General features: G+C 44.7%; 1 protein-coding gene across 1 annotated transcript; it reads left to right on the forward strand.

The window, feature by feature from the left end:
* Positions 1-4,980: 4,980 nt before the first annotated feature.
* Positions 4,981-16,527, forward strand: MRPS10 (mitochondrial ribosomal protein S10). Its single transcript, XM_066359423.1, has 7 exons — positions 4,981-5,061; positions 9,599-9,663; positions 9,746-9,818; positions 11,963-12,099; positions 13,419-13,527; positions 15,255-15,344; positions 16,169-16,527. The coding sequence occupies exons 1-7, from the start codon at positions 5,014-5,016 to the stop codon at positions 16,250-16,252; spliced, it is 606 nt and encodes a 201-aa protein (XP_066215520.1). The 5' UTR covers positions 4,981-5,013; the 3' UTR covers positions 16,253-16,527.
* Positions 16,528-17,424: the final 897 nt, after the last annotated feature.

A 17,424-nucleotide genomic window follows, 5' to 3' on the forward strand; every position in this document is an offset into this window, starting at 1 on the left:
AGCGATTTAAAATAGATGCTCAGCAACTATTTGCTAAATTAACCCCTGATCTTTCAGGGATGCTTATCCGTGTGGTGTGTGTGTGTTTAAACAAAGCCTCTCCTGAGGTTACCTAAAGTCAGTTCTAAATTCCACAGACTCCTCGGCCACAGCCAGCCAGCTGGAAGTTTGCTGGAAGAATGAGAATGAGTTTTTAATGTTGACACAGGCAAAAACAATTAAGAAGGCATGTCAAGAAATTGAACAATATATTCAGCAGAGAACTGCAGTGATCTTTGGATCACAAACATCCCTGTAGGGAAGAGCCAAAGGGCTAATAATTTCCTTTTACATAAGAGATACAATCTTTTAAGAAGGGCTGTCCTCCCCCTTCCCCAGCAAGGGGAGTGTTTGTTTCTGTCTGAGTGGGAAAGGGGAGTGTTTGTTTCTGTCTGAGCGGGAAAGGCCAGGCCAGCTCTCCACGCTTGTTTTGCATTCACACACAGATATTGTTACATGCAGTACTGATCTCTCCTTTGACTTCCTGGGTTATTCCTCTGCTTGTGCAATTTTATTTTTGGCAGTATCACCATTTTCAACCACTTTATTGAGACATGATTGATAGAAAAAGCTCTACATGTTTATTGCATACAACTTGATGAGTCTGGGGGTAAGTATATAACCACGAAACCATCACAACAAAGAGAAAATAGGCTGTCTTTTAAAATGGAACCACTACTGCAATCAAAATACGACCTAACTTGGAAATATTTGATGCACTCCTTTTATTTTTCCTGGATGTAAAGCAAGGTTGGCCTGCATCAACTCCCCAGAATTCTGTGACCTCCTATTCATCTACACTAGGCCAGAGGTTTGAAAGTTTAGGTGGGAGGGAAGAGAGCTAAGAGACCAAGCTTTAGAACACTGCCCTTGCTCACACGCCGTACCGGAGAGCCCTGTCCACAGCCCACTGTTGGCAAAACCTGGGTTTGCCTCTCATAATGACTCCCACCTTGTGCCCCAGCTAATTGGTCTAGGATTGGCACCTCACTCCAAGCTATTAGGTCCATAGGCCGTTAGGTAACACATGGCATAGCTTAGTCCAGGAAGATGAGGCACCAAATCAAATTCCCACATTTGAGCCTGACCAAGTGGTGGCACAGTGGACCCAGGTTCAAAGCCCTGAGGTCACTGGCTTGAGCATGTGATCATAGACATGACCCCTTGGTCACTAGCTTGAGCCCAAAGGTCACTGGCTTGAAGCCCAAGGTTGCTGGCCTGAGCAAGGATTCACTGGCTTGGCTGGAGCCCCTCAGTCAAGGCACATATGAGAAAGCAGTCAATGAACAACTAAGGTGCCGCAACTATAAGTTGATGCTTCTCACCTCTCTCCCTTCCTGCATGTTTGTCCCTGTCTCTCTTTCTCTTCTCTAAAAAAAAAAAAAAAAAATCCCACATTTGAGAATATGAACAGAGAAACTTGATGAGCCAAAAGCAGTGGCTGCATACAAGGCAGAGTTCTGAAGGAGCAGAAAGTTCTGAGCAACCTGACCAGGTGGTGGTGCAGTGGATAGAGTATTGACCTGGGACACTGAAGACCCAGGTTCAAAACCCCAAGGTCACCACCTTGAGCATGGGCTCATCAGCTTGAGCACAGGGTTGCCGGCCTGAGCGTGGGATCATAGGCATGACTCACGGTCACTGGCTTGACACCCAAAGGTCACTGGCTTGAGCAAGGGGTCACTGACTCAGCTGGAATCCCCTGGTCAAGGCACGTATAAGAAAGCAATCAATGAATAACTAAAGTAACATAACTAGGAGTTGATGCTTCTCATCTCTCTCCCTTCCTGTCTGTCTGTGCCTGTCTGTTCCTCCTTCCCTCTCTCAAGTTTATAGGAATATTTTGCACCATTTAACTAAAGTATTATGCACACATAAACTTCTTCCCCCTCTCTCACAAGTAGGTATTGCTTACCCTAGTTTTCAAGCTGGAGAACCAAGAAAGAGGTAGAATGATTTCCCAGATATCACACAACTTTCTGAGCAGGGAGAGCCCATGAGTAGAGACCACATTTGGCTGCAGGAATGGAGAGGACAGCCAGTCCCTAAGTGCGCTCTGAGCCCGCATAGCCAGTTACAAGAGCAGTCCAAGCCACACGTCTTTTATTTATTTATTTTTCAGTGTTTATTTCTTTTTTTACACTGCTTTTTTATACATTGATTCTCTTTTTACATTTTTTACATTTCTTTTTTTAATTGTGTTTACATAGATTCAAGTGTCCCACCGAATACATCCCGCCCACGCCCACGTTCCCCTCAACATCCCCTTTGCCCCCCTCCCCCCAATGCCCTTCTCCCTTCCCTCCAGGATTTGCTTTCCTGCTCTCTATAATGCTGTTATGTATATATAATTTCACCAATCTCTTTCCCTCCTCTGATCCCATCTTCTCTTCCACTTCTCCTCGGTCCCTTTGATGCCGCCTCCGCCTCTATTCCATTCTCAGTTCACATTGTTCAGTGGATTCCTCAATTCAGTGAGGTCATATGATATTTTCCTTTCTCTGCCTGGCATATTTCACTTAGCATAATAGTCTCTAGGTTCATCCATGTTGTCACAAAAGGTAAGATTTCCTTCTTTTTCACAGCCACGTAGTATTCCATTGTATATATATATATGTACCACAGCTTGTTAATCCACTCGTCCACTGACGGACACTTGAGCTGTTTCCAGATCTTGGCTATTGTAAACAATGCTGCAATAAACATGGGGGTGCATTTATTCTTTTGAATCAGTGATATGGGTGTTCTTAGGATATATTCCTAAAAGTGGGATGGCTGGATCAAAAATCAGTTCCATTTTTAATTTTTTGAGGAATCTCCAAACTGTTTTCCACAGTGCAAGCTACACGTCTTTAAAAAAACAAACAAACAAAAAAACCACCACCTTTTCTTGCAGGCAGGTGGGGAAGTGGAAATCTCTAATCCTCACATCCAAAAGATTTAAAGAGAACTGCAACTGACCAGTACTTGCCCACTGCAGTGGTGGAAAGGCACTAAGATCTTGAAATGGTTCCTGGTTCAGCTGTAAGTAACTCACCATATGACTTTATGTGAGTCATTTCATCTCTGAGCTTCAGTTTTCTCACTTATAAAAGTAGGATAAAATATATGTCCTTTCATGAGGATCAGATTAAAAAGTCACTTGCAAGCTGTAACGTCATCCTCATGGTGGCGGCAGGACCCTGCCTCAGCTGAGGCTACTCAGAGGGCAGAGGCAGGCTGCAGCGCCGTACAGAAGTTGCAAATAAAGAGACTAATGCAAACTTTGGAAGCAGCAACAGAGTTGGAGAGTTATTGGGAAGCCCCACCATTTGGGAGAGACCAGCCAACTTTGTCGCAATTCAGTAAAGGATCCTGAAAAGGCACTGGGCAGCCTGTCACAGCGTGGCACAGCCATGCACAGCAGAGGTGCACACAGGTCAAGCGTGGTGTTTCCACACTGGTGAAGGACCACACTGGGCATCTCTGCCACACCTCCGCATGGACTGAGTTCTAGCAAACAGAGCCGAGTGTAAGGGGCAAAAAAACTGGGGTTTGGTCCTAGAGCTTTCATAAATTTGTGTGATATCTGGGAAATCATTCTACCTCTTCCTTGGTTCTCCAGCTTGAAAACTAGGGTAAGCAATACCTACTTGTGAGAGAGGGGGAGGAAGTTTACATGTGCATAATACTTTAGTTAGAAGGTGCAAAATATTCCTATAAACTTGATTTTTAAAAATTTTTAATCTTCTCAACAATCTTGTGAGGCAGGTAAGGGAGAAGCAACTTTATGGTACAAGTAGCGGATGACATTTATTCGCATTATGTGCCAGGCATTGTACTAAACATTATACATCAGTATCTCACTTAATCCTCATAGCAATTATTTGAAGTAAGGACTATTATTATCATCTCTAGTTGACATATGAGAAAGTTGAGGCTCAGAGTGGGAAAGTAACTTGCCCAAAGTCAATCAGCTAAATGGTAAGCCTGGGTTTACAATCCAGATCTCCCAACTATAAGTCTGGGGTTTTCCATTATGCTACATTGCATATGTGAAAGCACTTGAGGGAAATAAAGCTTAGAGGATTGCACAAATGGAAGAAAGTTTTATAGCAAAACCCAGTTACAAGCCTTTCAGTTGGAGCTAAAATACGGTGTATCTTAATAACTGGACATTTCTTGGTTATAACACTTCTTGGTTTTAACAGTTTGGCTTGTGGGACGAGGTGAAGGCAGCCAGTGGGAATTCTGAAATAGGAGAGTAACCTAAGAAAACGAAGACGCAGGAAGATCAGTAGGATAGCGGTTACAGGAAGGAAGGTAGGACTCGGGAACTTAACTACAAGGCTATTGCAATGAGGAAAAGGGATGAAACCTGGGCTCAATGGATTAGCAAACTTTTTTAAAATTTTAATGAATTATGGATTTTATAACATTCTGAAAAATACAGAACTACGCCTCAGTCGTTAGAGGGTCGTCAGGAAATGGTCACCTAGTGAAGCGTCCAATGAATGCACAACTAACTAAATAGAACATCAAATGAAGGCTTTTTTCCTCTCTCTCTCCCCCCTCCACTGTCTAAAATAAATCAATAAAAATTTAAGAAAAATACAGAAATAAGAAAACAAATCAACCATTAACCCATTACTCCGAGATAACCGCTGTCAATATATCTTTTCCAAGCACGTGTTTATGTTTGCCTCCAACAAAACAGCAACCACATAGACAAACACGATTGGTAACAGAAAACATTGCGAGGCCTTAGGAGCTATCTAGATATGGACTGAAAGATCTTCATCCAGACCTGTTACTGGCCGGCGGCCGACCCACGAGAAACCCGCTATTCTTAGTTTCATCCTCAAAAACCACGGGATTGTATCTCTATGGTTGTTCCGCCGGAACACAAGGATATACTCTCTCCCTTTGCGGAACTCTATGGTCAGAGGATGCACTGTGACCCCGGAAGCGATCCTGAGAGGCCGGGCCGGCAAGATGGCGACGCGAACAGCGCTCGGGGCCGTGTGCCGGTGTCTCTGGCAGGCAGGTACCGGGCAGGCTGGGGGAGCTAGATGGGCCCACAGGAACAGTTGATACTAAACCTGGCTGCCAGCCGTCGGCTTGGATTTTATTCCGCACTTCGGCTCCTTTGCAGCGCGGTGGCAAGAGCGGGGCTGCTTTTATCTCGAATTCTCTCATGGGATGAAACGTAAGTCAGGGCGCAGACAGGAACAAAAAGGACAAGGCTGGAAAGGATATTGAACATCATGCGTTCCAGACTCCCCACCCCCTTCCTTTTCACGTTTGCAGAATAAACCGGGGCTCAGGAGACAGAGAGTTTGCCTTGAGAAAACTAGGGGCTGAGCTGGCCCAAGATCTCAGATTCTTCCCACGGAACTAAATTGAGATGCCCTCCTCCTCTCCAGAGGCTCTGAGGTTTAGATGCGAGTCTCCGAACCCAGGGGACTGGGTGAAATATCGTCCGCGCGGTTCTTTGGAGAAGAAGCAAAAACTTAAGCAGCACTTTTCAAGTTTTCTTTTACCTCAGTCTGAGGTCGAGGACTCCAAAGAACTTTTGTTCTTGTGGGTTTTAGTTCTTAGTCGTGAACTTGTTAAGAAAACTGAGACTTGCTAACAAAAAATGCTTATTCCTTGAGAAATAACACTAATAAGCTCATTACATGTTAAGATAATTTACATTTTTATGGAAAATAAGTTTCCCGAAGCAAATTTAATGAGAGGACTGCCAGTGTTTTATGGGTCTCCAAAGCCCTTTAATTAGTCTGGCAGAACAGAAGACAGCTGCACTCTCATTGGCTTCCGTCTTCATATCACAGATCTTGCAGCCTCTGGAAAACTTCACTGTACAGTTGTAAGAGGAGAGTGGAAAAGTTGCAAATAAAGCCTTAATATTTTTATTATTATTATTATTATTATTTTGTATTTTTCAGAAGTTGGAAATGGGGAAGCAGTCAGACTCCCGCATGCGCCTGACCAGGATCCACCCGGCATGCCCACCAGGGGGTGATGCTCTGCCCATCTGGGCATGGCTCTGTTGCATCCAGAGCCATTCTAGTGCCTGAGGCAGAGGCCACAGAGCCATCCTCAGCGCCCGGGCCAACTTTGCTCTAGTGGAGCCTCGGCTGCGGGAGGGGAAGAGAGAAACAGAGAGGAAGGAGAGGGGGAGGGGTGAAGAAGCAGATGGGTGCTTCTCCTGTGTGCCCTGGCCGGGAATCAAACCCAGGACTCCTGCACGCCAGGCCGACGCTCTACCACTGAACCACCGGCCAGGGCCAAAGCCTTAATATTATTATGAAAGTAGTTCCAATCTTCCAGGTCCTCAGAGGTTCTCGTCAGAGATTGAGATTGCGAACTAAGACACTCACCCAGATACCAGTCAACCCCCTCAAAAAGAAAACCTTAAGAACTTCTTAAGGCTGATTGGTGGCTATAGCAGCATTCAGCCTCCAACTTCTAAGAGCAGAGGTTTATACTGGGAGACTGTGATTGGCAAGTGTCATATTCCTCAGACCTGAGGTCCTTTGGCACAACTGAATTGTTGGAGTCACTGGCAGAAATGTGGGGAGGGAGTTTTCTATGTGATTATGCATGAAGAATGGCGCTTACCTCTCCCTACCTTGTATTGTACCTGATGCCCTCCTCTTTTTGTTTATCTCTTGAGCCAAGGATGAATACAAAAGTTTTAATTTACCTCCATCTGGGGTAAAGAGAGGAAGAAGGGCAATAAACCAAGAATAGGCTTTTTAAGACATAATTAGGTGACCCCTCAGTTGTTTTAATTAAGCTTCACTTGTGCTAAACAGTTTTTCTCATCTTCAGAGTATTTTTAAGGATCCTATCATGCTTCCACTTTCTCTAGTTACCCATTTAAATCTCAGGAAAGCTTAAAGGAAAAACATGGCAAATTATTAATACATATAGTACCATAAGTTTCCTGTCACTAGAGATATTGATCCACTAGGGGAGGGGACAATAAGGGATTAGGAAACACAGGATTGTTGCATTATGGGGCAAAGTAGTGGTGTAAAATGGGTGTAAATTTCAGTATGTATTTCAATTTATAAGCTAATTATCCCAGCAAAGCCAAGAAATAATATGCTGGAAAAGATGCATGAAAAGTTAAAAAGAAGGGTACTTTAGAATTCTTACTACAACTTAATAAATTAAATTATAAAGATTTTTAAAATTGATTTTTTGAGAGAGAGAAGCGATTTGTTCTTATTTATGCATTCATCGGTTGAGTTTTTTTAAGAGAGAAGGAGGGAGGGAGAGAGAGGAGAGTCAGAAGCATCAACTCATAGTTCAGTGGTAGTCAACCTGGTCCCTACCGCCCACTAGTGGGCGTTCCAGCTTTCATGGTGGGTTATAGCGGAGCAACCAAAGTATAAATAAAAAGATAGATTTAACTATAGTAAGTTGTTTTAGAAAGATAGCGAAAATCTGACATAAAATACTTGGTAAATAATTATTAATATATGCTTTAACTTGCTGTAACTCTGCTTTATAAATTTTATAAAGTAACGTTACTTCCCTACTTTATAAATCACCATTACTATGGAACCGGTGGGCGGTTAGAAAATTTTACTAACAGAGATACAAAAGTGGGCAGTAGGTATAAAAAGGTTGACTACTCCTGTCATAGTTGCTTCATTTTAGATGTTCATTGATTCTTGTATGTGCCTTGTCCCGGGGGGCTCAAGCCAGCGATCTCAGGGTTTTGAACTGGGGACCTTAGCATTCCAGGTTGATGCTGTGTCCTCTGTCAGGCTCATTGGTCGATTCTTATATGTGCCCTGACCAGCGATCAAACCCACAACCTTGGTGTATAGGGACAGTGCTCTAACCAGCTGAGCTCACCAACCTGGGTACCAAGACTTCTTTATATTGCTCAAAAATATTGAAGCAAATAAGTATTGGATTGAATTTCATATAATCTGAAAATAATGGGTAAATTAAGCTGTATTTTTTTTTTTGATGTCCACAAATACAACATATAGCTGTTATTTTAATATGAGAATTGCATGTTTTTAAAAAGTTCTTCTAGCCTGACCAGTGGTGGTGCAGTGGATAGAGCATTGACCTGGGACACTGAGGTCCCAGTTTCGAAACACCGAGGTTCCTGGCTTGAGTATGAGATCATGGACATGATCCCATGGTCACTGGCTTCAGCAAGGGGTCACTGGCTTGGCTGGAGCCCCCTGGTCCAGGCACATATGAGAAGCAATCAGTGAACAACTAAAGTGCCACAATTATGAGTTGATGCCTCTCATCTCTCTCCCTTCCTCCCCCACCTCAAAAAATAAAGTTCTTTAGCACTGACCAGATGGCAGTTGGTTAGAACATCATCCCAATATGCAAAGGTTGCCAGTTCAATCCCTGGTCAGGGCACATACAGAAACAACTTGATGTTTCTGTCTCTCTCCCTTCCTCTCTTAAATCAGCCAATAAATTATTTTTTAAAAGTTCTTTTAAGCTTTAGAATACAGATTCTCTAGTATTTTGAGAGTCTTTTATGATTGTCAGTTCTACCGTTTCATCCCTTTTTTTGAGAGAGAAAGACAGGAAAAGAGAGAAGGAGGAGTAGGATAACAAGCATCAACTCTTAGTTGCTTCACTTTAGTTCATTGATTGCCTCTTGTAGTTAGTTAGTTTGTTTGTTTGTTTGTTTGTTTGTTTGTTTGTTTTGAGAGAGAGAGAGAGGGCCCTGGCCAGTTGGCACAGTGGTAGAGCGTCGGCCTGGTGTGTGAATGTCCTGGACTCGATTCCCGGCCAGGGCACACAGGAGAAGCGCCCATCTGCTTCTCCACCCCTCCCCCTCTCCTTCCTCTCTGTCTCTCTCTTCCCCTCCCGCAGCCAAGGCTCCACTGGAGCAACGTTGACCTGGGCGCTGGGGATGGCTCCATGGCCCCCGCCTCAGGTGCTAGAATGGCTCTGGTTGTAAGGAGCAACACCCCAGATGGGCAGAGCATCGCCCCCTGGTGGGCATGGCGGGTGGATCCTGGTTGGGCAAAAGAGAGAATCTCTCTGCCTCCCTGCTTCTCACTTCAGAAAATTAAAAAAAAAAAAAAGAGAGAGAGGGAGAGAGAGAAGTATCGACTCATAGTAGTTGCTTCCTGTATATGCCTTGATCAGGCAGGTTCAGGATTTTGAACAGGCGACATCAGTGGTCCAGGTTGACACTTTATCCACTGCACCGCCACTGGTCCGTTGATCGCCTCTCATATATGCCTTGACTGGGGAGCTCAAGCCATCAACCTTGGGATCATATCGATGACCCTGTGCTCAAGCTGGTGAGCCCATGCTCAACTTGGCAACCTCAGGGCTTCAAACCTGAGCCCTCAGCGTTCCAGGTCAATGCTCTGTGCACTGCGCCACCACTGATCCGGCTGTTGTCTTTTTAAAAAAATAAATCTAGCTTAGAATTTTAGTTACCCCAATATCTCCATCTGAAATAACAAGATAGCCCTTGCTTTGAAGCATCGCACTCTTGATTTTTTAAGGGGAACTGAATCATTTGGGGATTGACTTTAAATCTAACATGTCTCTTTCTTTTTTCAAGAGTCGAAGGGATTTTTTCGTCAACAGTTCTAAGAGCAGTGCATCCAGAACTGGTGGCTTTCTTCTGTAAGTATGTAATTAGGTGTGCTCAACGGGACCAGGGTGGGCCCTCGTGCTGTTTCCTGAGGTTTCTCTCTCCCCCGCGCAGCACTACCAGTATGAAGTGGATACAGTTTTCAAGCCTGCACGTTGATATCCCCAAGGATTTGACCAAGCCTGCAGTATGTACCCCTATTTCTTGTATGTTAGCCATTTTGTATGTTAGAATTTTCCTTCGTAGTTCATTTGGGGTTGTTTCCCAAATACTTGATGACTGAAATAACTTTGTTCTGTCAATTGTCGAACGGCAGCATGCCTGAGTAAAGTAATTCTCTGATGGGCCTGGTGCGCATGTTCTGGTCAGGGCATCTAGGTAAGTGCTAAAGGGTAAATTATTTACCCCACGGAACTGTGGGGCTGAGCAGTCTTTGGTTTTGATCTCAGCATAATGTGAAGAGTTGTCATAATTAATGATGCCGAGTATTTGATATGTTCTAGGAAGGTTTTCTTCTTGTGGCCGTCAAGTCTTTGTTTTCATTTTAAGACGCTGAGCCCGGGCCTGGCGAGGGCCTTATTGTTCACAGTAAGAACGCGCGTTAGCACAAGTGAGCTCCAGAAAGTGCCAGATAACCTTGTTTCATTTAAGTAAAAACCATGATTTCTTCAACCCAGCTTTTGTGTTATTTATAACTTTTTGAAACCCTTACAGATTCCAATTTTTTCCCATTCTGCCCCTCAAATATAAGCCTTTTTAACTGATCAGTGAGACTCTTTTTAGATGTTTCTCTGCACGTAATCATATATCTGCACATCTGTACATGTGCACGCCCAGATGAGGGTGTGTTATATGTAGTGTATGCTGTTTCCTCCTGCTCACTTAGTAGAGACACTGGGCCAATTCCCATGACAATACAGAAACTCCCAGGGTCTCCACTCCGATGCCTGCAGGGCCAGGCATATAAGGAGTGGTGATAAACTAGTCACAATGACCGGTTGCGCCCTTGACAAGAGAAAAAGCTGCTACTTACTCTAGCCCTTGTTGCCATGTGGGAAATCAGACCTAGTGATGTCAGATTGTCTAAAATTTTCAAGCTGAACTGAAATCTAAATTTTTATGAAATCTGATTTTTCACAGATTCAAAACATCTTTAATATCCTATAGGAACCAGTCACAATACATCTCCCCCTCTCCCTGTCCCTAACTTTTGCAGTAGGATATCAGTATATTCTGTTCTTGCAGCAACCCTGTTTGGGGTCTTGGAGAGTAAATGTCTAGTTTCCTGGTTAGGTAAGTAGATATCCTTCTAGGGGCAAAATAACCCTGAATCGCTGGATTAGTATATAAATTACTGGTTTAATTCATCTCTTGAAAGAAAATCAGAAATGTCAAACCCACTGTTTCTAAAGTCTTAAGTTTTAGGGTGGAAGAGAAGTTACATGTACAGGTCATGTCATAACATTTTAATTAGAATTGAGTAATTATATTTGGCAGGCAAAACGCACCAGTCAAACCTAATAAAGAATATGAATAATAATTGCTCATCTTTATATAACAATGTTTTTTCACTTATAAACACTTTAATCTGTGCTTGCTTATTTTTTCCCTAAAGAAATGCAGCAAGCTGTAACATCAGTGTTCTCATTTATATATGAGAAAACCAAAGTGCAGTGCATTATATGACTTGCCCATTGTCATTCAGCTGGAACAAGTGGAGTTTAATTCTCAAGCCAGGTCTTCTGACCAGGCTACTTTTGTTAACAAACCCCCAAATCCTTTCCCACCCATTATGAATTTGGGCTCGATGACTTTTAAGTTAGAAGGTTCCATTAATGATTTAGTAGGTTGTCTTGAAAGTGCCTTTGATTTGCCTGACCTGAGGTGGCGCAGTGGATAAAGCGTCGACCTGGAAATGCTGAGGTCGCCGGTTCGAAACCCTGGGCTTGCCTAGTCAAGGCACATATGGGAGTTGATGCTACCAGCTCCTCCCCCCTGTCTCTCTCTCTCCTCTCTCTCTCTCCCTCTCTCTCCCTCTCTCTCTCCTCTTTAAAATGAATAAATAAAATTTAAAAAAAAAAAAAAAAAGAAAGTGCCTTTGATTCAAACTGCATTTTAATAGATTCTGAGGGTCATTGTGCAGATCTGAATGTGATAGTATCTAAATATATATATATACTTAGGCTAACAGTGTTGAAATGTTACTTAGCATTTTTCTCCCCATTTATGACGAATCTCTGAAGTTGTTTAGTTAAGGGTAATATGTTAACTATTTTAGTTATAAATATTAGCGGAACCATGAAACTTTTCTTTTTTATTTTGAAATTCTAGATAACCATTTCAGACGAACCAGACACGTTATATAAGCGCCTGTCAGTTTTGGTAAAAGGCCATGATAAGGCTGTGTTGGACAGTTACGAATATTTTGCTGTGCTTGCTGCTAAAGAACTTGGTATCTCTATTAAAGTGTAAGTATAATCTTTGTTAATCTGACCTGTCAGCTGCTATAACGTGATCACCCAGGGAAACGGTGCTGATTCTAGTGAGGCCTGAGCTCTTAAAACGGGATGAACTCCTGATAGGTAGGGTGTAGCTTTGTCACGTTAGCCTCCGCAGGATCGTCCCTTTCTGTCTTCTAGAATGTTTAAATATCAGAATGAGTGAACCAGGAATGAAGGAAATCCTTTCTCTACCAATTTCACAGATATCGGAGGCCCAGGAAGCCCTCTGTCTGGAGTCTCTATGGGGCAGGGAGGCGGATTAGGTGCACAGGCGATCCTTTTAGAGCCTTTGCTTTGATGATCTTTGGCTGATACATTGTTTCAAACTGCCTTGAGGAGCACCACTCCCCCGGTCATTTCATACCTGGGCCAGGTGAGCTTCTGATGGCCCTCAGGTCACTGCAGGGTCATGTATAATTACTTGTCTTGTCACCTGGCCCTGATGATAGAGCGAACCCATTTGGGACTTTGCTAGTGTTGCCTTTCAGCAAAACAGAAGGACCCTACATTTCCTTAACAGACTCTAGTTTTGTGATTATCTATGTATCTGTATATTTTACTAAAATACAGACAGCAGACATTACAGCTGTTCATCACATTGGGATTACCCTTCAGAGTTCACATTTCTGGTCAGTAAGGGACTTGCAGGCTGCAGAAGCCGGAGGAGGGGCAGCGACGGCGGCAGTGGCGGCGGCGGTGGTGGTGGTGGTGATGGTGGTGGTGATGGTGATGGTGGTGGTGGTGGTGGTGGTGGTGGCAGTGGTGATGGTGATGGTGGCGGTGGTGGTGGTGGTGGCGGCGGTGGTGGTGGAGGTGGTGGTGGTGGTGGAGCTGGAGGTGGTGGCGGTGGCGGCGGTGGTGGCGGTGGCGGTGGTGGCGGCGGTGGCGGTGGCGGCGGTGGCGGTGGCGGTGGTGGTGGTGGTGATGGTGGTGGTGGCGGCGGCGGCGGTGATGGTGATGGAGGTGGTGGTGGCGGTGGCGGTGGTGGTGGTGGTGATGGTGGTGACGGTGGTGTGTGTGTGTACTTGCATGCTAAGGCTCAGTCTGGAGTCTGTGGGGAAATGTATGTGTTGCTGTCTGAGGTGTTTATTTCGGCCTAGTGTCATGACACTGGTTGTTATAGCACAGATGATAGTCCTGACAGATGGAAGTCTGTAAATGGGAGTTCATGCCTATAATTGAGTATGAGCCTGACCTACAAAATTGTGGAATCGTGCTTTGGTATCAGCGACTAAGGTTTTAACATCACTTATCTTAAGTATGTTGTTTTGCCCATTAATTTTCAGACATGAACCTCCAAGAAAAATAGAGCGATTTACACTTCTCAAATCAGTTCATATTTTCAAGAAGCACAGAGTACAGTATGAAATGAGAACGCTTTATAGATGTTTCGAGGTGAGTTTATTTGAGACATTCAGGCATTTTTGAAACATCCAAATTTCATACTAGCATAACTTTTCCTTGAACATTGACTGGGTTGACTTCCTCTCCATCAGCTCATGCCTAATAGTTACAGAGAAGGTATGTCCTTGTGTTTATGAAAACAACAGATAGGAAAACCAAACTCAAATAAAGTCATCCTTTAGAATAGTTCATACTTTAACCCAGTAATGCAGATCATGCTGACTGATTTTTATACAATAAGACAGTATTGGAATAATTTGGTTGCTTTTCAAAAAGTCTAGTGAAATTTTCACAGTTTGAACAATTCTTTTCACCTGCTAACCGGATTTTCCATGTTTGATGGGCAGCGTCAACATTTTTTACTCATCTTACGCATTGGTGCGCCCACTAGGGTCAGCATGGTCTCCTGAGGGAGTGCGTGGGGCCTGGAGTCTGCCAGCCAGGCTGGTCCTGGCACCTGCTGTGTGTCCTCACCTCAGCTCCTTCTCTGTGGAGCGGGAGTGATAACGGTCCCCTCTCCTACATCAGTGTCAGGAGTGAATGCGGTATTTACTGAAAGCACAGAGAGTGCTTCTGACACCTAGTAGTAAATGGTTGATGAGTGCTATTAAAACAAGTGCTTCTGCATCTTTTACATTGGAAGCACTGTACTAGGCATTGAGGGCACAAATATGATTAAAACATAGTCCCACCCTTTTTTTTTTTTTTTACAGAGACAGAGAGAGAGTCAGAGAGAGGGATAGATAGGGACAGACAGACAGGAATGGAGAGAGATGAGAAGCATCAATCATCAGTTTTTTATTAAGACACTTTGCTTTCTCATATGTGCCTTGACCGTGGGCTTTCAGCAGACCGAGTAACCCCTTGCTCAAGCCAGCGACCTTGGGTCCAAGCTGATGAGCTTTGCTCAAACCAGATGAGCCCGCGCTCAAGCTGGCGACCTCAGAGTCTCGAACCTGGGTCCTCCGCATCCCAGTCCAATGCTCTATCCACTGCGCCACTGCCTGGTCAGGCAGTCCCACCCTTAATGGAAAAAAAAAAAACACCCAAAATTTTACGCACCCATGTTTATCAGAAACAGCTCACCAGGTGCCTGACCAGGCTGTGGCGCAGTGGATAGAGCGTCGGACTGGGACACGGAGGACCCAGGTTCAAAACCCGGAGGTCGCCAGCTTGAGTGCAGGCTCATCTGGTTTGAGCAAGGCTCACCAGCTTAAACCCAAGGTCACTGGCTTGAGCAAGGGGTTACTCGGTCTGCTGGAGCCCCCGGTCAAGGCACATATGAGAAAGCAATCAATGAACAACTAAGGTGCCGCAACAAAGAATTGATGCTTCTCATCTCTCTGCCTTCCAGTCTGTCTGTTCCTCTCTCTGTCTCTGTCACAAAAAAAAAGAAAAAAGAAACACCTCACCAGGGAGCATGCAGAAAATCTGTTTTATAGTCCAGTGTTCTGTATCCTTTTATATAAGTTGTTTTGTGGAACTCCTGTACGTACACTGCTTGGATCCCACACTTGCCAGCTGGGGTCCATGGAGCCCTGGCTGTCAGCTGTCTGGGAGGAAGGGTCTTCGGTTCAGCCAGGGGACCCACAGTTCCTTTTAATTGGGATTCTGTGTAAGAGTTCATAAAGGAAGAAAAGACTCCACCACTTGTACCAATAAAAAAACTTTCTGCTCTAACAGCGTAGCATGAACTAATGTCATGTTTGAAATTTTAGTTAAAACATCTAACTGGAAGTACAGCAAATGTCTACTTGGAATACATTCAGCGAAACTTACCTGAAGGAGTTGCCATGGAAGTTACAAAGGTATGACTTTCATTTTTACCTCTTTTGGAGGGTAGCTCGGGAGCTTGCCAGGTGTGATCTGAAACCTCCCCTGATGTGGAGGGCAAGGCGAGCCCGAAGAGAAAGGCAGACCACTCCAAATCGTAGGTGGTCCGCTTCAGAAGCAAAGGGGACTTAGCTGCCAGCTTAGTCTTGAGCAGCTGCAAAACAGTTAGATTTCTGCACCCACCTGCCAAATTTTACAAGTTTATACAGAGGCCCTAACTTGGGTTATTCATGAACCTAGGAGGCCTTAACTGGGGCCAGTCATATACCCAGTCCAGATTGTCCTAATACCACACTTCTGTCTCCAGCCTGTATCCTGGGAGCAGGAAAGGCAAGCAGAACACACATCCCAGGTCACGTCTATTTGATGGCCTTCCCGGCGATCTGTATTGTGGTCATGGCACACTGCAGCCTGGACCTGGCCTGCTGGGTGGAGGGCAGGGCTTGCAGTGGCCCTGGAGGCAGCGTTGCCGCAGTGATTGGGGCCCCCACCTCCCTGTGCGGTGGTGGCAGCTCACCCAAACCCTGCCTCTGCGGCCACATCCTCGAGCCGCCTCTGAAGTCTCCCTCCCTCGTGTTGTCCACCTGGGCACCCACTAGGTGGCAGTCCCCAGAGATCATTCAGGGTCAAATAGATTATGTATATCAGTTTTCTATACCATCAAGTTCTCTGTTTCAAAGCCAATGAAAAGATGAGGGACTACAAGAAAAGAGTCGAGGATCCAAGGAAACAGTTAATAAATTTGCGGCCAAAGAGTTCGGCTAAGTCCACATTATATTACAGTTTTTTCTCTTTTTAGACAAAAGTGGAACGCTTACCAGAACACATCAAGGAGCCAATCTGGAAGAAGATGCCAGAGGGAAAAGAAGAGAACAAGTCGTAAAGTCCCCGGGAGAGTGGTTAGGCGGGCTGTTGACATGCGGGCGGGCCAGACACTGCCTCTGAGGCCGGAGTGGGCGGGCTCCAGGGGAGACGGCCTTGAGGTCCCGGGACCACCCGCTCCGTCGGGCCCAGCGTCCTGCCCAGTCGGCAGCAGGAGTGGGACATTAAGGACACGGTGGGCTGTAGTGCAGGAACCCCTGTGGCTGTTCTTCTATACGTGTTGTCATTTCAGTTCTGATTTTAACAAATGTGAGTAAACCATTCTGACTACTATCACCAAGGGTCATTTTATATTTTATTCTGCTATTTTTCTGTTATTAGTTTGTACTGATTTTACGTACATCATATCATTCATCTGAAAGTGAGTGTTTGTATTGTTACACACTTTTTTTTCTTCTGTGGTTTATATGGAAGGAATCTTTGGCTAACTTAACACTAAGCAATTAAAACTTTGACATTCACCTTAGTGCAGGCTGGCATATGCTCGTTCGGGGGCGATGACATCTAAGTTTTGCCTCCTTGAAGCAGTACATTCCGGAAAGTGAGTAGACTGCAGCAGTCCAAGCACGCTCGGGCATGCGCTGAACCCCTGGAGCCCAGGCCTTGCAGGGCTGCCGGAAAGGGTCCCGTGATGGAATTGAAGCTCTCAGGAAATTCCCGCCTGGGTCGGTTCCCTCGTCCTGTGATTCATTCACTCAGCAGGCTTTTGTGTCGTCAACTTTGTGCCAGCACTGGAGTAAATACCAAAAATTGAATAGAAATAACGGCTTTTGAAAGTTGTGCAAGGCACAGAAAATATTTTCCTTATTAAGTTCCTCACTGATAAGAAGGCCTCTTTCTTTTGGTAAATGGTCCTCTTTTTGTTTGGAGATGTCTACTTTTCCGTGAAATTAAATAGTAGTTAAAGCCCTGAAAGAAGCAGGCCTACGATGGGCTGAAACCGTTGATGTATCAGTCCCCAGGGAGTGATTCGTTTCCTTTCTGCAGCAGAGCCAGGGCCTCGCCTTTTGTGGTTTTCTTCCCATCGCTGGAGTAGTTATGACATCTCAGCCTTTCCCCCTAAACTGGAATTCCTCTTCTCTTTTCCCGACCCACTCTCAGGTGTCGGTGTTCTGAATGCATACTGCTTATGTATCAGACTTCTGTTACTGCAGTACCGTGGAGAGAATTCCA

The sequence above is a fragment of the Saccopteryx leptura genome, chromosome 1, assembly GCF_036850995.1.
Source record: "Saccopteryx leptura isolate mSacLep1 chromosome 1, mSacLep1_pri_phased_curated, whole genome shotgun sequence".
NCBI classification, from domain to species: Eukaryota; Metazoa; Chordata; class Mammalia; order Chiroptera; family Emballonuridae; genus Saccopteryx; species Saccopteryx leptura.

Bases quoted from the DNA above. Each gene is read 5' to 3' on its own strand.
- MRPS10 (XM_066359423.1), top strand. From the start codon at position 5,014: ATGGCGACGCGAACAGCGCTCGGGGCCGTGTGCCGGTGTCTCTGGCAG. The intron at 5,062-9,598 runs GCAGGTACCGGG...TCTTTTTTCAAG, and splicing joins TGTGCCGGTGTCTCTGGCAG to AGTCGAAGGGATTTTTTCGT. The intron at 9,819-11,962 runs GTATGTACCCCT...TTGAAATTCTAG, and splicing joins AGGATTTGACCAAGCCTGCA to ATAACCATTTCAGACGAACC.